This window comes from Chamaea fasciata, unplaced genomic scaffold (assembly GCF_029207755.1).
Source record: "Chamaea fasciata isolate MVZ Bird 193981 ecotype frontalis unplaced genomic scaffold, bChaFas1.0.hap1 SCAF_23, whole genome shotgun sequence".
NCBI classification, from domain to species: Eukaryota; Metazoa; Chordata; class Aves; order Passeriformes; family Sylviidae; genus Chamaea; species Chamaea fasciata.
This window is the reverse complement of record NW_027094108.1, coordinates 6,065,248-6,088,921: the sequence shown is the minus strand read 5'-3', so window position 1 is coordinate 6,088,921 and position 23,674 is coordinate 6,065,248. Positions and strand designations below refer to the sequence as shown.

Here is a 23,674-nt window from a genome sequence, read left to right as displayed (position 1 = left end):
GGAGCATCCCGGTGTGGGATGGCCCTCCCTGGCTCAGGCAGGACTTCCATTCATCTCCTGACTGTGGGGGCTGCATCCCCACGGGTGCATCCCTGACCTCCCTGGGCAGCTCCTGGCATGAGCAGCATTTGTGGTGGAAGGAGGGGTGGATTAAATCGGGAATGGCTGAGGTTTTTTGGCTGGGATTCAGGGGCGTGCCTAGGGATTACTGCCCTCCATCATCATCTTCGCTGCTCTTCCTGTGCTCGATTTCCCTGGCTGCTCTCCCCCATCCCGGACAGCCTTTCTTGCTCTCCCTGGTTCTCCTTCTCTCCTTTCTGAACGCCGTTTTCCTGCCCGAGCACTCAACAAGCTCGTGGCCTTGATGTCTTCTGTGGCATTTGCATATAAAGGTGGGTTTTAATAACGCAGGACTGGTAGGGAATGAGAAACTGATGTATTTCGGTGCCGGCTTCTCCTGGGCCTCGTAAATCACTGCATAAAGCATTGCAGAGCCAGCCAGGGAGAACTGCTGCCTAGCAACTTCTCCCAGCTCCCCGGGGGAGCGGGATGTGGCCCTAAAATCCACCTGAAAAGTCTCCCTTAAAACCCTGAGGCTTGGGGCAGAGGAGCTGTAAGGGAGGAAAACCTGCTTAGGGAAAAAAGTTGGAGTGTAATTGGCAGAAGGAGTCACTTTGCATCTGAATGTGTCGGCTGAGCACAGGGAGGGATGAGTCAGCCCATGCAGGAAGGATCTGGAGATGCAGGACAGCAGAGCAGTGGCACCTCCCCGAAATCAGCCACGATGGGGATGGGCAAGGGCATGGGAGGGCAGGAGGCTGTCTGGCTCTGCCTGCCTACTCTTCCTTCCCCAGAAGAAAGGAAAACTCTCATGATCATAGTCTTCTCCTGGAGAAAGTTGTTGCTTTGGAGGATAATGAGGAGAAGGAGGGACAGAAAAAAATGTTAACTTGTTCTGCCCAGTCTCCAGCAGTGTGGGAGCAGTGGACTATGGACCTCGGGGGCTCTCTATCCCCAGCCAGGGAGGTTAATTCTGAACCTCCTCCCTTGTGCCAGTGGAGATCTGGGGCAAGGGTTTTCCCTGTCTCTTCCCACCGGGGTCTTGCTCCATCCCCGTCACTGCAGTCATCAAACCCAGGTCTCATCGTGTCCCAGGTCACTCATCTTTCTGTCCTCAGAGCCATGCAATCATTTTGGGCACTTGGGGCCCCAAATCCATTCTCACCTTTCTCTCTCCAGCTCTCCACCATCACCCAGAGGCCCCCAGGAAGATGCCAGGGCTGATTAACCGGGAGACCCTCTCCCAGCTGCCCCTCATTGCGTCCGAGGTGACATCCTGCGTCAGTGGCTATGCCTTTGGGATGACAGCCCTGCTCACCTACCACAACCCAGACCCCCAGGCTTTGGAAGGCAAGTTTTAAAGAGTGAAGCTTGGAATGGGAACTTTAAAGTCAGGATATGGCAGTGCTGGCTTTCTGTGCATTCCTTCAACCTTTAGCTGCTGGTGGGAAGCACAACCGAGTGTACTGTGCTCAGCTTTTTAGATGTGGAAAAATCCCACAAGTGGGATTTTTTTCCCCACTTGGGAAGTGCCAAGAGGGACCTGGCTGGTGGGTCCAGGGGAGAGGTGGGTGTTGCTAACACCCCTCCTGCCTGGCAGGTCTCTTTGTGTACCCCTTGGATGAGGGCACAACAGTCGTGGGCTTCGAGGCGGCCATGTCCCGGCGCACCGTGACAGTGCAGATCAAAGACAAAGCCAAGATAGATGACACCTTCTTTGACAGCTGCAGCCTCCCTCCTGGAAGAGCTGGTGATGGAAGTGGTGAGGGGGTTGAGGGTGTTTTAGGGAATGTGGGGAGAAAAGGAGGGGAGGGGGAGTGGGGAGGTTACAGGGGATGGCTGGCTGGTGTATGCTGCAGCACCAACGGGGCTCCTTTTAGGAGGCTGAGGGGTTGCAGTACTTGTGCCAGAAGTGTCAGTCTTATCCATCTTGGAAAGCACTGCTGCTTCTGGGCAGTCAAAGGAGTGATGTGGAAGTTGGGGCTCTTTAGAGAAAGCTGATGTGTGCAGTGGGGGCGGCTTTGGGTGTTTGATCCAGGGCTGGGGGTTGTGGGAGGCCTGGAAAGGAACATTTTCCATGATTGCAGTACCTGGCATGATCCAATCTCTGTGCAGGAAGGATTATGATGGATGAGGACCTGGAGAGGATCGTTTTTGTGGCCAACCTGGGCATGATTCCTCCCCTGGAAAGTGTCTCCATCTTCATCAGCACCTCCTCTGAGCTGCAGACACTGCCCAGCGGGGTGGTGAGGGTCCTTCTGCCAGCTGTGTGTGTCCCCAAGGTCCCCCAGCCCAGCCTGGAGAATGCCAGCAGCTTTTCCAGCCACCAGCTCCAAACGTATGGGAGACCACGGGGTGGGCTCTGTCTGGGATTGATCCTGGTGAATGCAGGGCTGGCTGAACAGGAGCTGCAGGTGCCTGGGGAGTGGCTTCAGGCTTTACCTCTGGCAGACCTGCAGTTCCTGGGGGGGGTAGAACATGTTCACAGGGTTTACTGGCATTTATCTCACTGGCAGGGACAAGCTCCTCTGTGGATCGGGGAGCCTGGAGCAAGGGAGCAGGTTCTGCCTGGCTCAGCTGCTGGACAGTGAGGCTACCAACCCCTTTGAGTACGAGTTCAGCTTCCACCTGGAGATCCGGGGGCCGTGCTTGCTGGCAGGTAGGAGCACTGGGGCTGTCCTGCTGCACAAGGCTGGTTTATCACCTCCCCAAGGCAATACCCACACTCCTTCTCCTCAATGTAAATCTGTGTTGGCAACTTAACTGTGCTGGGGTGGATTTACCAGTACAAGGTTGATGCTGACGTGGGCCCCTGTCCTCTCCCACCTCGTCATCTCTTCTCCCTGGTCTCCCCCCATCCTCAGTCCCTACTGACACCCTGGTTTCCCCGGGCAGGAGTTGAGAGCCCCACACACGAGATCCGAGCAGACGCCGACCCCTCGGCTCGCTCTGCCAAGAGCATCGTGATCACGCTGGCCAACAAACACACCTTTGACAGGCCCGTGGAGATCCTGATCCATCCAAGTGGTAGGTGGGCTCTTCTTCCCCTCTGCTGGTCTTGCCCCTTCCTCGGATCCTCATCTGTAGCTCTGGAGACAGCTGGATTTGCACTGGTTTTGCAAATATTGGCAAGGTTTGGCTTCCCAGGAGGTTATCCTGGCCCCTCTCAGGGTTTTCTGAGCTCCCCAAGCTCACAGATCCTGCTGTTTTCCCAGCCAAGGGTGCCTGCCTCTCTGCCACACCCAAAGTGTAACCATGGCTGTCCTTCACACACTTCTCTGCATTTCCAGAGCCCCACATGCCCCACATCTTAATGGAAGAGGGTGACATGACCCCTGCAGAGTACGAACAACACCTGAAGGGGAAGAACGATTTCATTAAAGGCACTAAGAAAGATCCCAGTGCCAAGAAAAAGGTGAGAAACGCAAGCTGCAGGTGTTAGCTGAGGCTTTCCGTGGACTGGAGCTGAGCTACAAGATGATTCCTTGTTTCCAGCATCAGGTATTACACTGTCCCAATGAGACCTGCCGCCTCCTCCCTCAGAGAGGGGCTTGTGTGGAAGAAGAGGGGAAAATTCAGCAGTGCTGCTGGTTAACTGAGAGGGGAAGGAGCTCTGAGATGGTTATTGTGTGTATAATTAGTGCTAGTCTAGCATAGCATAATTAGAGAGGTGCATTGTGATAGCATTAAGGGTATTATAATTATTGCAATGACATAGAATAAAATATTCTTTTAATTGCTCAGTAAATGTTTACTGTTTCTGGGTAGCTGTCAGAGCAAAAGAAGTGATTTTCCTGGGAATAATGAGCTGAACTGAAGACAAGGTAGGAGAGACTTCTCTTTGTTCTGCTGAGCAGCAAAGAGAAAAATATCTGTGCTGGGATTTGTGCCTCGTCTTCCAGCAGTTCTGAAGGAATGAGTGACAGCCCAGCACTTTGGCATGTCTGGGATCAGCAGAGTGGAGCAGACAGCTCAGAGCCCTCCGGATTTCCAGGGTGGGCGTCTTCCCCTGTGGGACAAGTTGTGCTTGTGTGGCCACAGCTGGGGCTGATGGTGTCAGCTCCTGTTTTACACAGCCAGGGTTCTCCTGCGTGCCCAGGGATTCTCATTTCCCCCTAAACTCCTTCTCCACCTGTCTGATCCTGGGTTCCTCTTGGCAGACATCCCAGACCCGCTGCAGGGGAGCCTCCCTGTGCCACTGAGATTTCTCCTTCCTCCAGAGACTTGTCAATCCTCCTCCCCTCCCTTCCCTTTGCCCATCGCTCTCCCTCGCAGGGCTGGGGCTCTGCAGGCGTCTCCTCTAATTGTGTTCAGCGTGTGGCAGGTGGAACGAGATGAAACTCCCACACTATGCCTCAGATGGCTCCCTAATTATTTCTGCGTCTTTAGCATGTCAAATTATCTAAGAAGGGATCATTCTGGAGACATTTCCCCGCAGGAAAGCCACCTGTGCCCCAGGAGGACTGGGAAACAACTGCAGGGAGCAGAGAAAATGCCTGGAATACCTGGAGTAGATGACGGGCAGGAATTGCTGCTGCTCAGAGCAGGACAATGGCCACTTCTTGGCTTAAATGAAATTAGCCCAGAAATTTCAGCAGTAAATGATAATTAATTCTCCTCCCTCAGTTTGTTATGCAAAAGGTTTGGATGCTGTCAGCTGCAGGTTGGTGGGGATGGATGCACACTGGAATCAACTTTCCTCGACAAAATCTGATTAGTTTGCTGTAATTGGATAATGGGTGAAGGGGAACGGAAGGGAGGTGAGGAGGTGTTTTCTTTTCTGGCTGACCTGTAGCAGCTCCTCTGAAGCTGTTTACTGAAGATTTGCCTGTAAAATTCCCTCCAGTCAGTCAGAAATCCCAAAATATGGGCTCACTCTGATCACACGGGAAATTTATGTCATGGATACCCAAGAGCATTCCAGGGAGTTCTGTGGGTAGCTCCAGGGCCACAATTCAGTATTTGGACAGAGGTAGGAACACTCTAGTCTGGAATGTGATAAACTGGAAAAGTTGTTAAAGAAAATAATGTCATGTGGCTGGAGGGAAATGGAAATGGAAGAACCCTTTGATTTCTCAGTAGCTGATTAATTTACACCCCATAGCATAGAAGGGAAAGGCAGGAGGATGAGTGGGAGCTTGGCTCATTCCTGTGAGTGGGACCTGATTTTTCACTGGGTCGGAGAAGCAGCACTCAGGCAGAGGAGCTGAAAGCAGAGCTGGTGTGTGTGTGTGTGTGTGTGTGTTGAGCCACAGGGAGTTCAGAAGTTTTAGAAAACAAAGGTTGGTCGTCAGCTCATAGACTGAGGAATGTGACTCATGGCTGGAGAAAACAAGCCCAGTTATCTGAGGTCTGGTTTACTCCTTGTGAAACCAACGAGAAAAACAGCCAGAAAGAGGAGAAAAGAGGAAAACAAAGCCCTTGAGGATTGAGCTGCTGTTGAGGAGTTGTTTCCACACTCAGACCCTCAGGGATGAAAGGCCGTGGCCTGGGTGATGTGGGGTCCTGGAGCTCCCTCCAAAGCATCTGAGGCCGTGAACCTGTTACTGCTTGATGCACACATAACAGCACATTATAAACCCATCACAAGAGGTTTTTGCCAGTTTCATTTTATCCCATTTGTAATGAATACTTGAAATAGAAGGAGAGAAAATGTGGAGAGCCATTGGAGCTGTGTGCAGTGCAGAGATCATGCAGGTTCCTATCGAACCATGGCCGGTTCAGCTTTCCAAAGCCTTTCAATCCCTACAAAGAAAAGTGATAAAAGGAATGGGCAGAACGAACCAGCAAACCAGAGGTGGCAGGAATGAATTGGAGTGCTGAATGCAGCAGATCAAGGGCTGCATCTCACACTTCATTAGTGAGTGACCATGGAGAAAACTTGTGGTGTGCCTCGGTGGGATGCCAAGCTGTGCTAATGAACCAGGTTTTCGGGAAGGATCTAATGAAATGTTGGGATAATCAGTTTTGCAAGGTGCTGGGTAGGGCCAGGTCTTTTGATTTTTCTCCAGGCTTTTATCTGAGTGTGCAGTTGCTCCATATAATCCCAGAATGGTGTGGTGGAAAGGACCTTAAAGCATATCTTGTCCCACCCCTCCCGTGGGCAGGGACACCTGTCACCCTCCCAGCTTGCTCCAAGCCCTGTCCAGCCTGGCCTTGGACACTTGCAGGGATGGTGAATACTGTGGGTATGGACAGAACAGGACACCTGGACATTGTCCCACCCTGGTGTTGTCATCTCCGGGGCCAGAAAAAGCAGATTCTGGCCCACAAAAGGCCACGCACTCACATTTTTAGCCCTGCTCTCATTCCCCTCGAGTCGAAACAGGTTGGCAAAATCAACCTCTGGAGCTCTCTCCTGCTTTCTTTCAGACGGAAATCATCAGGAAGAGGCTGAACAAGGACATCCCCCACCACGCCGTCATCATGCTCAACTTCTGCCCTGACTTGAGGGCTGTGCAGCCAGGCCTTCGGAAAACCCAGGGAGAGTTCATCTTCCTGGTGGACTGCAGCAGGAGCATGAGCGGTGTGAGCATCAACCGTGCCAAGGTACCTGCAGGAGGAGAAGCGCCTGCCTGTCAACAGGGATGAATGAATGAGAGAGAGCAGTGGGGGTGCTGAGAGCATAAGTGTTCATTGTCAGGGAATGGGGGGTAATTACAGGCTGTATTTTAGTCATCTCAGCCATGGTGCTTGTTCGGTACCTGCAACAAAGGCGACTCTCCCCCGTTCTCTTCCCCTTCTTCCTATCAGCACATAAAACGCAAAATTCTGTTCTTTCCCTCTCTTGCTGGCATGCTTTGTGCATCCCTTTTCCAGTTCTCCCTGTCTCCAGGAGGGCTTTGGGTGATGGCTGCCTAGGAGGAAACCTCCAGGGAGCTCCAAGGGGAGCAAGGTACTGACCATGCATTTGGAGAGGTTTTGCTGATGGGCACCTCTGTGAACCCACAGAAATGATCTAAACATGAGACATCCCTTTTCCAAACACAAATGAACACCAGCAGCCTGGTGGATGCTTTTGGGAGTTGTGTCGAGACCTCTGGATAAAAAATAGCATTGTTAGGGTATTTTGTGGGTCTGAGGTTCCCCTGTCAGATGTGGCTCTTACCCAGGGCCAGCCCTGGTGCAGGACCCTGCACTTGGTCTGTTGAACCTCATGAGGTTCCCACGGACCTACTCCTGAGCTTGTCCATCTTCCAGCACATCTCTTTTCCCATCTGTCTCCAGTTTCCATGGGAACTGCTGAAGAAGGACAGACACCTTCAGCAACAAGGACTGGGATGCTGGGGAACCTGCAGATCACTGCAGCACATCCCCTGGGAGAGGAAGGCTGCTCCCAAGGGGAACAGGATATTTCTGGGGTTGTATCCCCTTCCCCCAACATCTTCAGGAGTCTGGGAATCTTGTCCCAGGGTGGTTTTTTGCTTTCCAACTCCCAGCATGGCTGGGTTTGGGCACCACAGTCTCTGCAGCCTCTGTGGAGGCAGGACCGTTCCCTGGGGATGGGGACCTGCAGAATCAGAGCCCCCCCCTGAGAGGTCGTGAAATGGAAACCCCATCACAGGAGGGCTGTAGAAACAGGAAAAAGGCTGTTCCCCTTCAGGAAAAAATATTTTGAGGGAGACTGTGGAGGAGATACCTCAAGGGAGAAACCCACTGTCCCTCTTTTGAGTGTCCTGTCCTTGTTTGTCACTCGCAGACACCAGGGACCTCATAGCAGGGGCTGTATTGAGAGGGTTTGGGTGGGTTTTAGTTGGTGGGACCTTCTGCATCATCCTCAGCTGGCTGGATGCATGGCATGACAGGTCTTGGAGCTGTGCAGCCTCAGGATGCACCCAGGGATGTGTTGGAAGGGCCTGTGCAGAGCAGGAGGGCACCTGTCCAAAGCAGCTGGAGTGGAATATTCGGGGATTTAAATTTCCTGTAGCCAGTTCCTTTCCCACCCTGATGCAGCCAGGGAGAAGAGCCAGGCTGTGATAGTGCTCGCTGGCAAAACTGCACTAATAACTGGGAATTGACTTTTCTAGAAGCAAACATCCCTCCTTATTGAGTTGCCATATAGCTATGGAGTGCAACAGGATCAAGATCAATATTTACCATAAGAAGCAATAAATCTTTCTGCTTGCTGAAATAGCAAGCAGGCATTGGTTGCCCATTTTGGGAAGTGCTTTAAGAGAAATATTTGGAAATTTGTATTTTTTCCCTTGTAATGAGTTCCAAGATGGGATGTCAGCACTGAGATCTGGAAGAGCCAGCATCCCGGGAGCCATCTGGGAGCAGTGGTATAAATATATCCTCGTAGGTTTGAGATAACAGCTTGGATTCAAGTACTCCAGAGCCTGTTAAAGGGCAGCCCCGTTCTTGTACATCATTCCACTGACTTTCAGTGCTCCAGCTCTGTGCTGTTGCTGTCTTTGGGAGCTGGGTTGACCTGGCACCACATCCCTGCTGGACCCATGCAGGGGGTTCGCTGTGTCCCTCTGTGGTCACTTGGTCTTTGCTACTGGTAGGACAACCCTAGGAGGCTCTTCTTGCTCGTTTGACCTTGGCAGCTCCTCCAGGGGCTGGCTCGAGGCTTTCTGCTGCCCTCCGCAGACTGGCAGGAGTCTGCCTTGATCAGCATTTAAATAGAACTGAGCTGCTCCTGAACACTTTGCTTTACATTTTGCTTTAAATAAACACTTTGCTTTAAATGGGCCTCCTCTCCTGCCACATAATTGCTCCTACAAGCTCAAGAGCTCCTTAGGCAGCTCTTGCCCAGTTGCTGTGATCACCAGCTCTGTCCTGGACTTGTCCACAACATCACTGTGACAATTCAAGTTGTTCTTGCCTTATGTAAAGCCCAGGAATAGGCACGTTAGATAACCACCTCTGGTAAAGAAAATAGCTTAAAACTGTCGTCTCACAGTTATTTTAATTAAAGCCAGCTATGAATACAAGAGAATTGGGGATGGGGGAGGCTTTTCCTTTTGTGTAACTTTAAGCTGTTTGTTTATTTTCTGCAAGTTTAGGCATTGAGATGCATTGCGTGTCGCACTTCTCAATTTCACACTCTGCTTCTCACCCACCAGCTCTGTGCTGCAGCACTGTGTTGCCAGCACAAATTGAATCCCTTAAAAACAAACAGAAAAAATTGTTCAGTTCTTTGTTGTCTTTTTTTTTTTATAAAGACTCCCCATTTTCCCTCACTGCTTCGGGTCCCAAATATCATCAAGGGACTTTGAAAAGAGCCGAGTCATATGGAAGCATGGGAAAGAAGTAGGAAAGAAGTTTGTTGTCAGATGAAGGTGGGAATAAGATGGGATGGCTCTGGGCTGAGCTTTTACTGGTGAAGTTGAGGCAGCCAGGGGGAGTCCAAGTGTGCTGATGTCTGTTTGCTTTCCACCCCTCAGGATGCCCTGTTGGTCATTCTCAAGAGCCTGATGCCAGCGTGCCTTTTCAACATCATTGGGTTTGGCTCCAGCTTCAAGACCCTCTTTCCTGTCAGCCAGGCCTATTGTGAGGTGGGTGAGCCCACAGTCCATGGAATCACAGACTGGTTTGTGGGGGGAGGGATCTTACATGCCATGGACAGGGACACCTTCCACTACCCCTGGGTGCTCCAAGCCCCATCCAACCTGGCCTTGGACACTTCCAGGGATCCAGGGGCAGCCACAGCTGCTCTGGGCACCCTGGGCCAGGGCCTCCCCACCCTTAAAATAAATAATGTCCTTACAGTACCAAATCTAACTGTGCCCTTTCTTAGTTTAAAGCTATTCCCCCTTGTCCTGTCACTCCAGGCCCTTGTCCCAAGTTCCTCTCCAGCTCTCTTGGAGCCCCTTTAGGCACTGGAAGGGGCTGTAAGGTCTCCCCAGCGCCTTCCCTTCACCAGGATGAACAGTCCAAACTCCCTCAGCCTCTCCAATGGTTCTCCTTGGTGCTTGGAGGGTGCTGGTGCTGACAATTCCACTGTTCCTATGGGCAGGAGAGCCTGGCCATCGCCTGCCAGAGCATCAGGAAGATCCGGGCTGATATGGGCAGCATCAACCTCTTATCCCCCCTAAAGTGGGTCACCCGCCAGCCCATCCACAGGGGCCACCCCCGGCTGCTCTTTCTGCTGACGGGCGGGGCCATCAGCAACACCGGGAAGGTTCTGGAGCTGCTGCGGGGCCACTCCTGCACCACCAGGTACAGACTCACCCCTGCAGGGCCAGGAACCCGGCACAGGCTGGGATGTGCCTCCCCTGGAGCACAGCTCCATCTCACAGACGTCCCCACTTCAGAGACAGAGGCAGGAGAGATTGCTGCTGTGAGCCATGGGAGAACCTCAAAGGATTTGGAACGGATCCCAGAAGTTCAGATGCTTTTTAAACAATCAAAAGGAGGATAATTGAGCTGACAACTTCACAGCTCTCGACTGATGCTTCCTGCTAGGAGAGATTGACACGCCAACAATCTTCCTTGCTTTTTTTTTTATTTTTTTTTTCAAGCACATCTGGGGCTGGCCCCAGCTGCTTCCAGGATGGGGCTGTGCGGAATTGAATATGCTGAAAGGGAGCAATGTAAAAAGCAGCTAATTTGTGCATGAGCTCCCAGCCTGGCTCCCCAGCCCTGATCACAGCCTGTTCTGGTTTCTCCTCTGCCTCTTTAAGGGGCACAAAACATGAGAAAAATGTAAGAAATCCTGATTCCTCTTCCATCTCTCAGACTTCGGGGTTATCAGGGAAGCTGCTCTGTGGGTTTGTAACTGCACAGATGTCTGATTGTTTCCCAGTGCAGAGGGCATCCCACCATCCCACCCCTCGCTCTTGCCGAGCTGGAGGGGAGGGTTAAATGCAATCAGAGCTGGAGTGTGGTCTCGGGTGACCCTGGAAGAGAGAGTCCTGGGCATGGCCAATCTTAAAAGGAGATCAGAGCCTTATTTAAGAGGGGTGTGAGACTGGCCTAGTATTTGCAGCCAGCTGAGAATTAAAACCCTCCAAGAGAAAAGCCCCTTGTGCGGATGCAGTTTGCTGCTGAAGGTTCTTTCTTTCTAAGCAATGCACTGCCCTGCCCAAATGCCATATCCCACCCATTCCCATCCCCCTGGCTTCCTGGCACATCCATCCCCACCTAGCACTACCCTCCCTGCCTGGGCTCCAGCTCAGCTTCCAGCCTTCAGCCCAAACCAAATCCTGATTCACAGACCTGGGAGTCAGGGGGAGCAGTCTCACCTGGCTCGATCCTCCTTCCTTGAGAAAACATTTATACTCATTCCAAGCAGAGATAATTACTGGATATTTAGTGCTATTGACCACAGCCAGCAGGGAAAAGAGCTGAACTGAGAGCAAAGCAGCTTGTTTTTGTTTGCAGAGGAGGGGAAGGCTTGAGGTCCTGCTGGGAACCCCTGTGTATCACTGCTGAAGGCTTCTTGGGGAAGGGGTTTGAGGTCTGCTGAGAGGAGGGAGCTGGTGGTTTATAGAACCCCAGAATGATTTGGATTCGAAGGGACCTTAAAACCCACCTCATTCCACCCCCTTGCCATGAGCAGGGACTCCTTCCATAGCCCAGGGTGCTCCCAAGTCCTTCTCCAGCTCTCTGGAAGCTCCTTTAGACACTGGGAGATTTCTCAACCCTCCTGCCACCCAAAAAAGAGGCTGTTTTGTTCCGCTGGACATAGCAGTGGGATGAAGCCAGAGGGAGTTTCTGCCTGAGGGAGTGTGTGAGCTACGTGGGGCTGGGGCGGGGTGGCTTTTCCTTTGGATCCTGATTCTCCCCGTCCCTTTGCAGGTGCTACAGCTTTGGCGTCGGGCCAACCGCCTGCAGGAGGCTGGTCCGGGGTCTGGCTGCCGTGTCCAGGGGCATCTCCGAGTTCCTGGCAGAGGGCGAGAGGCTGCAGCCCAAGGTACAGCCCCACTCCCCGGGGCCACCCCGTGGGGCTCTAACGATGCTCTGGGGCAGCGAGGGGAGACCACGGCTCCCGGCGGGGTCATTCCCCATCCTGGCCCTGCCTTCCCAAACCCCCCTCGAGCAGGTGGGCGAGCGGGAGTGGGTGAAAGAGCATCTCCATGTCCGGCGGTCGGAGGGAGAAGGAGGGAGGGAGGGTGTGTTCCCCTCCGCCCGGGGCTGGGGTCCGCGATGCAGCAGCTCTGCCTTCAAAGGCAGCTCTGCCTCAGATCCAGCGAGGGCAGAGGGACCGGCATCAAAGCAGCCAAATAGTTTTGAAGTCGGGCTCAGCCCTGGCATTGCTCAGGCGAGAAGGGCTCGGGGTTGGAGCGAGAGGAATGCGCTGTGATGGCTTTGCTTATTAAGCCGACTTTAAAGCCTCTCCATTCCCTCTCTCGCCATGAAGAGCAAAACCGTGTGCTTCAAATCCGGCATAGGGATGGCTCTGTCCCCTGGTGAATGCACAGAGCCCAGCCTGTCACCTGCAGATTGACTAAACCCAGAGAGAATTGGGGCTTTAGCTCCTAAATATCTCCAAAAAGCCAGCTCCTACCTTCTTGATCTCTCAAGGAGAAGTTCGGCAACTCCACCCTCTGCAGGAGCCTGGAGCACACAAAAACCTCTCTAAGACAGAACGGCATCAACATTTCTGATGTAAATTAGAAGCAAAGACAGGGAAGAGAGAGGTGTTTAATAAGAGCTATTAATAAGAGCTTTGCAGGCTGTGCAGCTCGGTGCCTTCAGCAGTCTGAGGCGCCAATTAATGGCCTTATAAAACACAGCCTGGTGTGTCTTCCCAAGCCTGTGAAAAAGCAGGGAACAATAGGGAATATTTGAGCTGTTCTGTCTCTAAATCTGGTGTTCAGTTCCCTTGGCATGCAGGGAAGCTCGTGTAGTTGGCTCCCTGGGAGGTTTGTCCATGAGGTATTCACAGATATTGGTCTTCTCCACATGTGTAACTGGCAGAGCATTGCTGATCTCTGGCAGTGGCTTGTGCCAGCAACGAGCTGTTCCAAAAATATCAGTGCATGAGTGCTGGGTCAGGGCCGGGGCTCAGACCAGTGAAGGCTGACAGTGTTTCCTGAGTGCTGGAGGGAGGCAAAGGATGCTGCCTCATATCAGAGAAAGATCCCTCAGAACATAAGCTCCCACCTTGCTCTGGGCTAGCAGCATGTGTGAGATCAGGCCTGTGCTCCATCACTATCTGCTCAAAAAATCACAGGATCATGAAGTTATTTAGGTTGGAAAAGACCAACCATTAACCCAAGTCTGTCAGGTATAACTGTGTCAAGGAGATGGGGGTGCTGGGATGGGTGTCAGAGTAGACAGAGGGAGCAGTCTTTCGGGAGAGGGCAGGAATCAGCTGATGGGTTTGTCTGAGGGAATGTTCCCATTCCCTGTGGCACATGGCACATGCACTGTGGCTCACACCGTGTCCAGCTGGTGTTGCACCTCTCCCCCGTGCCCTTTGCAGATGATCAGGTCACTGAAGAAGGCCATGGCGCCGGTCCTGAGTGACGTGTCCGTGGAGTGGGTCTTTCCTGAGAGCACTGAGGTGTTGGTGTCCCCTGTCAGCACCAGCTGCCTGTTCCCTGGAGACCGCGTGGTCAGCTACGGCGTCATCTGTGACACCTCCCTGTGCCTCTCCAACCCCAGATCTGTGAGTCTGTGGGGGACTGTCGGGGTGTGCACGAGAGTCTTGGCTCTCTGCATGGTCAGGGAGGTGTCTCCTGTGCCCTTAAGGGAGGTGATGGGTGGGAGTTTGGAGGGCAGTGAGTGGCTAAGGATGCTGTCTCAGCTGGGAGCCAGTGGACAAACACGGTGGTGGGACCTGTTCCCTCTCTGTGCTTCCCCCCAGGACAAGAGGCGGCGCTACAGCATGATGCATTCCCAGGAGTCGGGCAGCTCTGTTTTCTTTCACTCCCAGGAGGAGGGAACAGGCTTGGAGAGCTGGAACCACTCCAGAGACTCGGAGGGCTCCTGCCCCGCCGAGCGCTCCCCCGAGCACCTGGGCGTGGGCAGAGATCCTGGGGGAGAGTCGGACACGGACACGGGTCAGATTTTCCTCTCTACATGCAGGGAGGGGGGTGATGCCCCTGTCTCTCTAATCAAGCTCCTGTCACCGCTCCCCCCATTCTTTTTTTGCCTGGTTTATACATGTCTCCAGCTGCAATGAGCTGGAGGAGTTTGCAGGAGAGATGACAGATCTCCTGAGGCTTGAGCAAGTCTGTTTAGTTTGGATGTTCTATCCAAACCTGTCAGGAAATCAAGGGAAGCCCTGGTGAGCTGGGTTCCCTGGAGATTTTCAAAGCAGCTTTAGCCACATAATTATTTACAAGCTCCCCAAGCGGTGTGAGAAGGAGTGGAGTGAGCAAATGGGTAGTTCTGCTAGACCATCCTTGTACCTGCAAAGCAGCTTCCCAGTCAGGAGAGGGGGGGAATGGATCCAAAGCCTTCTCTCCAGGGTGTCACTCCTCCCCACCATGGCCTGGCTGGGTGTTTGTGTCAGCAGCATGTGGCATAAAGCAGCTGGTTGCACCCCGGAGCTGGGGAAACCTCTGTTACTCATGGGATGTTCTTCCCTTTTATTCTAAGAGGAGCTGTACTGTGCATCCCCTCAAACTTGTCAAAAGCAATGAGAAATCGTGTCTTTCCAAGGCAAATTTTCGTCTTGCTCTGACAGGAGCGTGTCTGCACTAATTAAATTTCATTAGTAAACCCTTTGTCTTCTCCAGGGAGGTTTGGGGAAATGCAGTCAGGCTTTTTTTGGCTGAAAACTCCTCAGACAAAACCTTCCCAACCTGCTCTCTTGACATCCCCAGGAATTTTGAGTGTTTCTATTTCCTTTTGTGGTTTCATTGCTTTGCTTAAAACTTTGCAGGGCTGAGTGTGGCCCCCTGAGCTTTGGCAGGACGCTGGGGAGGGCTCCCTGCCTCTCACCGTGAGCCAGGGGGGTGGTTCTGACTGATCCCACTCCAGAGTGGAGCTGATCCTCTCTCCCACCATTCAGGAATGGATGTGAAGGCTCTGTCCAGGAGACGGGCGTACAGCACCACCCAAATCTCCGACCACGAGCCTCGCAGGAAGGTGCCCACAGCCAGTGATCCTGGCACAGCCCTGGTGAAAAACCCCCTCAGGAAAACCCACCTGCAGGACCTGCAGCAGGTCAGCCCCGAGCCCTGGCAGGTGGATTTCCAGGTAGGTGATCCCCCCCAGAGGCTTTGCCTTGCAGGTGGAAGCCAGCAAGGAGAAGCAGGAAAATATCAGGTGGCTAAGAGCCTGAGGGCAAGGGCCTGACTCACACCAGTCCTAAAATACTGATATAGATAATAGATATAGATAATGCATTTAGATAATAGATATAGCTCTGCAGCACATCACAAACACTGGGGAAACGAGCCAAGCTGGGAGCAGAGTGCCATCCTGATATCCCACAGTGGTTCCTCTCCATGGGAGCCTTCTTTTTCACTGCTCCCCTTCCCTTTAGTGACCTGTGCTTCACCTTGCTGCTCCTCTGGTCCTTCTTACCTCCCTACAATTTAGGATTCAAACTCTCCCCGTGGCTGTGGCATTCCTGTGCTCGGCAGGGAAAAGGAATTCGGAGCCAAAGCAGATTCCCAGCTGGATCCACAGCCTTACACAGCATTGGGATGGGATGTGAACCTGTGTGATGAACATCTGCTGCACAGGGTTTTGTCCCCTGCCTGCAGCAGGTGGAATTTGGGCAGATTTTTCAGCTGATCTGTGGGAAGGGTGGGGATAGTTTTCTCTCATCCTTGGCATCGCAGGGATGCTCTGCTGTGCAATCAGCATCTGCAGGGCTGGGAGGACCAGCAGCACTAGTGTTCCCATGGAAACTTGGACTTTCGTTTCCCCTCTGCTGTGGGTTAGAGATCACTGGGTGAGGCGTGGGAGGGGAGATGAGGGGGCAAAGGGGAATGCAGGACCAGGGCTCCACAGGGCGGGATGAGCCCTCTGCCCTCACGTTACAGCAGTGAGGAGGGTGAACAGCATCAGTGACCAAGAACAAGCAGGTTTTAGGGGTAGTGGCAACATTCCCTGTATTGGGAAGGTTCCCAGTGCATCCTCCTGCCCTTGGCATGCAGGCAGGGGTGGAACTGACTCCCTTCTGGGGGGCAGTAAATGGTTAACAGCATGCAGCCTGCTCTTAATTAAATGCAGCCTGGTTTTGCTATCCCTCCTGCTGCCAGGGCTCCCAGCAGCTCTCCCAGCTCCCAGTCCTGCTGCCAGGGCTTGACATTTTCAGGGGTGTGAAGCCAAGCCTTCAGCTCATCTCCACACTTGCCATGCTGGGAAGGAAAGGTCAGTGCCAGCCACAGGCAGCTTAAACCCCCAGCTCCATTCCCAGCTGGCTTCCTCTGGCTGGGAGGAGAGCTCAGGCAGGAGAAGGAGCAGGTTTGGAACAGAAAGGGTCTGGCAGGATGTGTCAATATTAGCTTGGTAAATCACATCTGGAGCTGCCTGGCTCCCAGTTTTGCTGGTGGTGTCATAGAACAACAAAATTTAGGTGGTGGTGGTGGAGGTCATATCCTTGTCTGTCCCTCAGAGAAAGTATCCTTCCATCCACCACTTTCTACCACCTCTGTTCCTTGCTGGTGATGTCCTAGGAATAGTCTGTCTGTTTTAGACAGATCTTCCCACAGCCCTGGAGACAGGGATAAAACCCAGACCTTGCAGAGGGGAGCATCTGTGTGGGATGTGGGACCAGAGGTGCTGGAGTGGGGCATTCATGTCTCCTGAAAGTGGAGAAACAGTCTCATAAAAAAAAAAAAAAGATAAAAAGATATAAATTCCTTTCTCCCATCCCCTGCGCCTCTCTCCTTTCGTTACTAAGCAACTGGTCCTTGATCTTTCTGTCTCTCTTCTTTTCTTTGGTTCCCAAGTGAAGTCATTAAAATGTCTAGAGGGATGAAACTCATATTTCACCTTCTGTATGTCTGGGGAAGGAGCCCCTGGGGCCAGGGTCCCTTGGGGACACCCCGAGATCTGGTGGAGAGTTTCGTCTGGGCACAGATCCCAGCTAGGAATGGGCAGAGGGAAGGACCTGTGTGATTGCATCCCTCACTGGGGTCAGGCATGGAGCAGATGGGATCAGAGGGCACAGAGCAGGTCCATGCATGGAGCAGATGGGATAGAGCAGGTCCATGCATGGAGCAGAGAGGACAGAGCAGGTCCATGCATGGAACAGATGGAATCAGAGGGCACAGAGCAGGTCCATGCATGGAGCAGAGAGGATGGAGCAGGTCCATGCATGGAGCAGACAGGATCAGAGGGCACAGAGCAGGTCCATGCATGGAGCAGAGGGCACGGAGCAGGTCCATGCATGGAACAGATGGAATCAGAGGGCACAGAGCAGGTCCATGCATGGAGCAGAGAGGATGGAGCAGGTCCATGCATGGAACAGATGGAATCAGAGGGCACAGAGCAGGTCCATGCATGGAGCAGAGAGGATGGAGCAGGTCCATGCATGGAGCAGATGGGATAGAGCAGGTCCATGCATGGAGCAGACGTGATCAGAGAGGACAGAGCAGGTCTGAGCAGGGAGCAGACAGGACCAGAGGGCACGGAGCAGGTCTGTGCCATTGGCTGCGGATCCAGCCCTAACATCTGCTCTGCTCACAGCCCCTCCCGGCCATCCCGCACGGCTCTGCCTCCAGGATCCGTGGCGCCGGCGCCCGGCGGCCCGCCCTGCTCCAGCGCAGCTGTGTGTCCTTGTGCCACGACGCCAGCCCCCCGGCACTGCCGGACGGGCTGCAGGAAGCCCCGGCAAGGGGCTTGGAAGCGCTCGATGCCATCACGAGCCTGCGCTCCTCGTCGGACAGCCGGAGCCCCGGGGATCTGGGTAACTGGGAGAGGGGGAGGCACGGGCAGCCTCGCCTGTCCGTGCCTGGGGTCGGTGGCATTGCGTCGCACCCCGTACCGCCGTGTGTGAAAATTGGGAAGGATTAATTATGGTTTTGTGGTGCCGGTGGGGAATTCAGCTCCCAGGGAGGTGATTAATGATCCGCCTCTCCCCTCTCTGCAGAGTCTGCCCAGCATCCATCCCTCACCTTTGAGACGGAGACCTCCTCCGACTGGGAGCCCCAGGACCTGGAGATCGGCGCTGCCTGCGGCTCCCCACGCTCCCCCAGGACCCTCTGCAAGGCGGTGGTGAAGGGGCTGAGGAACAACGAGCCCGTGCAGTGGGAAGTCACGTTTGATATCCACCCTCTGTTCCAGGAGCGGGAGAGCCAGGAGGATGGTGACACAGACCTGTGGAGTGAGACCTTCCACCACCTGGCAGCCAAGTCACTCATCCAGGATTTCGAGCAGCTCGCTGAGAGGGAGTGTGAAATCGAGCATGGTAATGCACAGCTGGCTGCAGGCAGACCCTGCCCAGCCTCGGGAAGGCTTTCCAGCAGTCTCGGCAGCCTCTGGAGTGAAAACAAAAGCTGCTGGTGGTGAAATATTAGGGAATGTCTCACACAGCTCCCAGATAACAGCCCCCTTCAACTGCCTTGTGCTCTTCTGCTTCTGCAGCCTTGCTGCACATGATCATTCCCAAGCTCATGTTCCTTCCCACTCCTCAGGAGCAGGGGTTGGACTTGATGATCCTTGAGGGTCCCTTCTGACTCAGGATGTTCCACGATTCTGTGATTCCTCTGCTTCATGCACGAGGTAACACGGTTATTTTTGAGGAGTTGGTCACTTGGAGCTGAGAAGTGGCATCCAACTCCAGCAGCAGCCACACATCGCTGCCCTGGGCCACACATGTTCCTGGGCCCTGTCAACCCTGTCCTCCAGGAAGTGCATCTGGGCTTGTACAATAAGAGCAGGAGGAGCAGTAGGCAGAGTTTAGAGGGATACAGGGACCCAGCCCCTGCTGGGCATGGATCCCCAAGCATGGAGGCCGGTCTGGGAGCTGGGTGTGAGGGGTGGGGGAGCCCATGGGCTCTGAGCCCATTGTCCCTCCCGTGGCAGGGTCCGGGCGGCGGTTCCAGCTCAGCGCTGTCCACACCAGCAAGGCCTGCAACGTCATCAGCAAGTACACGGCATTCGTGCCCGTGGACCTGAGCACCAGCTCCTACCTGCCCACCCTGGTCCAGTACACCCACACAGGTAACCTGGGGCTGGAACACATCTGGGACCTTGTCCTGGCAGGGAAGATGTCGCTGGGAAACTTCTCTCAGGGCAAATCCTATGAAGCCACAGCACAATTTGGCACCAGACCCATACCCAAGGCCATGGCCAAGCTCTTGGTGCAAGAACCTCTTCCCATGGCCAGGGAAAAGGTCTCCTCTGAGGTCTGGATGCCCAGAGGTGACCATAGAATCACATAATGTTTTGTCTTGGAAGGGGTCTTAAAGCTCACCCCATTTCACCCCCTGCCACCATCTCCACTATCCCAGGCTTCTCCAAGCCCTGTCCAACCTGGCCTTAGACACTTCCAGGGAGGGAGCAGCCACGGCTTCTCTGGGCAGCCTGTGCCAGGGCCTCACCACCTTCATATCAAAGAATTTCTTTCAAATAGCCCATCTAAACCTACTCCCTTCCAGTTTGAAGCCATTTCTCCTTGTCCTGTCTCTCCAGTTCCTGACCAAGCTCATTTTGTGGTTTGATTGCCATCGTGCCTGTGCCAGTCCCTCTCTGACACTGGTCATTCTCTTCTCTCGTGCCAAGGGGCAACATCCAAGCAAGGCAACCAGAGGAAACAGAAGAGTTCAGGAAGCAGAAGGCATCGTGGCTGTTCCCCTGGGCGTCCTCAGTCAGCGTGTGGCCAGAATGGAGACTACGGATTTTACAGCATGAGTAAGATTCCCTGGGGGTTTATCTCCTTCCTGGTGTTAGAGATCTCTGTGGTTTGGGACACCTTCTCTGGTCTTTTTCAATTCTGCCTTCCCCTTTGCATATGGTGCTCACCAGACACATGTCAGGCTGGGGCTCATCTCCTTAAGTGGTGAGGAAGCTTCAGTTTCCCCTGAAACCCTGAAACCGCAGGTCGTGCTGCTGACAATGCTCGCGAGTTAATTGGCAGCTGTACCGCGGATAACACGGAGGATGAAACGGGTGTAATTAGAGGCAGGGGGGATGTGAGACACTCACTTGTCACCAAATCCTCCACTAATGAAGACGAGTTGGATTGGACCTTGTCTGGCACTGTCAGAGCCGGAGCTGAATTAACAGAGCCCCGAAGAGGCTCATTAACCCCATCGTGCCGTGGGAGGGAAGGTGCTGGGTTTGCCTGGGTGCTGTGGCTGATGTGGTTCCTCGGTTGCAGATGCTGAGAGCAGCCCCTCACCGTCCAGCACCCCGTCCTCATCTGCCGGGGAGCGCTGCCGTGTCCCTGAAGGTAGGGAAGGAGTTGCTGGCACTTGGTGCAGCTCCATGGAGTCTGTGGCTGGGGCTTCCGCTGAGTTTTGGGGAATTTTATAAAAATTCATGACCTAAAACTAGGCTTGTGAGCACAGGGCCTGACTCTTTCTGAGGTGCAAAGGGTGGATCCTGGTGTGGCTTTTGGTATAAATCTCCCCCAGGTTCATTTTTAAGAGGTGTGGGAATTTTATTAACCATGTGGGAAAAATGAGGCAAGGGGAGAGGAAGGGTTTTGCCAAAGATTCAGCAGCCCAACAATCCCATGTCCCAGGACCTTCACTCTGCTCCCTTTTGCTCCCCTGCAGCACCCTGTAACTCCAGCACTGTGTTTCTCCCCAGGGCCGCTCCACAGCCTGTCTGCTTCCTCTGCAGAAGCCCAAAAATCCATCGAGAGGCTCTTTGCTGCCAGGTATGAGCCAGCTCGACCTTCCTCTGACCTCAGCAGGTGCCTTTCACCTGTGTGGGTCTGATGTGAACACAAGCCAGGGGGAGAGGAGGGACCCCCAAGGATAGGAGCTGGGACTAAGTGTGGTGCCACCATCTGGGGATGGTTTTGGAGGGTTTTGGTGGGTGTCAGGATGAGCACAGAGGTCACAGACACCTTTTCATCCTTTCACAGGCTGACCCTCAATAAAACCACGCTGCTGCTTCGAGCTGCCAAAGGCTTCATGAGTAAATCTCCAAGCAGAGGGAGCGAAGCCGGCTCTGACGGTGACAATGAGAGCATGGACTACCTTCCCCTGGTGAGCAGCTCCTCCCTGGGTCTTGTTGGGGTTGTGTGGTCACTGCAGGGGAGCAGAGGAGGATCCCCCCAAATCTTCCTCCTGCTTTCTCTGACAACCATGTCCAGTGACCTGCTTAGAGAGGGAGAGCTGTTTCATCCATTCTTGCCTTTTTCCTGACCTACCCACAAGTGGTTGGTGTGCCAGACCTTCCCTTTGTGCCCGCCATCCCTTGCAGGTGTCCCTGCAGCTGGCCTGTGGTGCCTTCCTTCTGAATTCAGCCTTCTGTGACGCCGTCAACATCCCCATGGAGAAGCTGAAGTGGACATCGCCCTTCGCCTGCCACCGCCTGTCCCTCAGCCCCTCCGGCTCCTGCAGCACCAAGAAGAGCAGCTCCTCCTCGGAGCACAAAACGCTGAACTCCAGCCGGCAGCTGCTGGTCCCCAGTGGGCAGGGGAAGGGTCCCAGCAGCGGGGACGTGGCTCAGCGAGCAGCGCTGGAGGACCCTGGCCGCCTTCGGCACCTGTCGGGGAGCACGGCCGAGAGCATCTCCAGAGCCCTGAGAGCGCAGAGGGAGCCGCCCTCCCCGGCCATCACCATCCGCAGCTTCTCCTCCCCCGCCCGGTGCCGGGCTGACAGCGGGCGGGGCTGGGACACCGACGGCTCCGAGCTCCAGGCTTTGCTCTCCGACGTGGAGCTGCAGCAGCAGACGGAGCCTGAGGGGATGCTGTGGGCCACGGCTGTGGCCCTGGCCTGGCTGGAGCACAGCTCGGCTTCCTACTTCATCGAGTGGGAGCTGGTGGCTGCCAAAGCCAGCCTGTGGCTGAGCAGGCAGTGCTTCCCACAGGGATCCAGCCTGGCCACGGTGAAAGCCGCAGCCCAGCAGCTCTTTGTGCTGCTCCGTCACTGGGATGAGAACCTGGAGTTCAACCTGCTGTGCTACAACCCAGGCAGTGTGTAGGAGGAGGAGGAGGAGGAGGGAGGCTTGGACAGATTAGTGAGGGCACAGGAGTGGGGATCCATCCTTAAGGAAATGCCTCCAAGGAGCTCAACTCCTCTGCTGCAGAGCTGTGTGTGTTTATTAGAGCAAACCCTGCAAACAGCAGCCTGGCCAAAATCCTACACTCAGCAGTTGGGATTTTGCCCTGGAAGGGAACCTGCCACTGCCTGCAGCAGATGCTTTTTATTTTCAACTGGAGCAGCACTTCCAGCTACAGCAGCTCCCTCTGATCCTGGTTTCTTCTGGTCCCAGCCCAGTTTCCAGAGCAGATCTTGTGGCCTGCTCCACTTGCCCTGTCCTGGCTTAGATGCCTCTTCCCTGAATCACTGCCAAGCCCCCACTGCAGCCCCTCAGCCCCAAACCCCTGCTTTCCTGAGGCTCCTGCCTGGCTCCTGCCATCTGAGATGGCTTTCAGAGAAGGCAAAGCTCAGACAACATGCTCATCTCATGGATCAAAGGGAATCTGGGCTGGGAACGACCATGTGAAGAGCAGCCCCGCTGTCACAGCCAGGTGGATCAAGCCCAGCCACACTCAAACAAGCAGGGCCAGCTGGAGGCTGGGACCAAACCCCATCATGTCCACACGGTGCTGGACTCCCTCAGGCCCTCTGCAACCCCAGCAGGAGTTTGTGAGATCCCTTGCAGCCAACGTGTGCCTTTGGAGCTTCACAGGCAGGGCCAGGGTGCCTGAGATTGAAGGATCAAGTGCCTACGGAGGGAGATGCTGCCTCTGTCTCCAGCATGGCTGCGATGCCCGTGGAGCCCATCTGGAACCTGCTGCCTTTTGCTCCCTCCCTTGGCATGTAGCAGCCTTGCCTGTCCCAGCAGGCTTCTGTCTCGTGTCTGTGTGTCTGGGGTGACACAGGAGGGAAACCAGTGCTGGGGACCATGAGCACGCCTCCAGTCTCTGCTCTGGTGTCACCCTGCCAAGGTCCCCAGGACCATGAGCAACCCTCTGGTCTTTGCTCTGGTGTCACCTTGCCAAGGTCCCTGGGATCATGAGCATCCCTCCAGTCTCTGCTCTCAGTGTGGCCTCTCTGGGGTCCCCAGGATCATTCCTCTTGTCTCTGCTCTGGTTTCACCTCTTTCGGGTCTCCAGGATCTTCCCTCTGGTCTCTGCTCTCAGTGTCAGCTCTCTGGGTTCCCCAGAACCTCGAGCATCCCTCCAGTCTCTGCTTTGATGTCACCTCTCTGAGGCCCCCAGAACTGTAGGTGTCCCTCTGGTCTCTGCCCTGGTGTCACCTCTCCAGGTCCCCGGTGTGGCAATGCTCAGTGGTGCTGCAGATGATGCAGGTTTGCCAGCTGGGTGCCTCGGCACAGTCGTGTTCTCTGTTGTTGCACCAGTGTTGTCGTCCCAGTAAATCACAGCCTGCTCTACTTCCCAGTGTGAGTCCTTTGTTTTGGGGTGGGTTCTTGGTGGGTTTCCCTGGGGCCCTCCAGCTGGTTGGAGCACTGTGTGGCTGTTCAGTAAAATACCCCCCCAAAAAAACCCATCATGATTTAGCGTGTGAGTTTAGGTCTGGGTTTCAGAGGGGATAAGGAGCTTCCTTCAGGTTTTGGGGAGTTGTGTTTTGCCAGCCCTGGATTGCACAGCATTTGGTAAACTGATGGATGC

The 23,674-nt window shown here is 54.2% G+C and overlaps 1 protein-coding gene across 1 annotated transcript; it reads left to right on the top strand.

The window, feature by feature from the left end:
- The first annotated feature begins 1,239 nt into the window (after positions 1 to 1,239).
- VWA5B1 (von Willebrand factor A domain containing 5B1) lies at positions 1,240 to 23,422 on the top strand. Its single transcript, XM_066203127.1, has 21 exons — positions 1,240 to 1,410; positions 1,661 to 1,822; positions 2,176 to 2,398; positions 2,577 to 2,719; positions 2,956 to 3,087; positions 3,351 to 3,475; positions 6,433 to 6,609; positions 9,453 to 9,563; positions 10,025 to 10,227; positions 11,809 to 11,923; positions 13,439 to 13,624; positions 13,823 to 14,018; positions 14,975 to 15,162; positions 17,608 to 17,827; positions 18,011 to 18,328; positions 18,946 to 19,083; positions 19,645 to 19,773; positions 20,243 to 20,314; positions 20,677 to 20,746; positions 20,957 to 21,080; positions 21,298 to 23,422. The coding sequence occupies exons 1-21, from the start codon at positions 1,272 to 1,274 to the stop codon at positions 22,018 to 22,020; spliced, it is 3,894 nt and encodes a 1,297-aa protein (XP_066059224.1). The 5' UTR covers positions 1,240 to 1,271; the 3' UTR covers positions 22,021 to 23,422.
- The last annotated feature ends 252 nt before the right edge of the window (positions 23,423 to 23,674 follow it).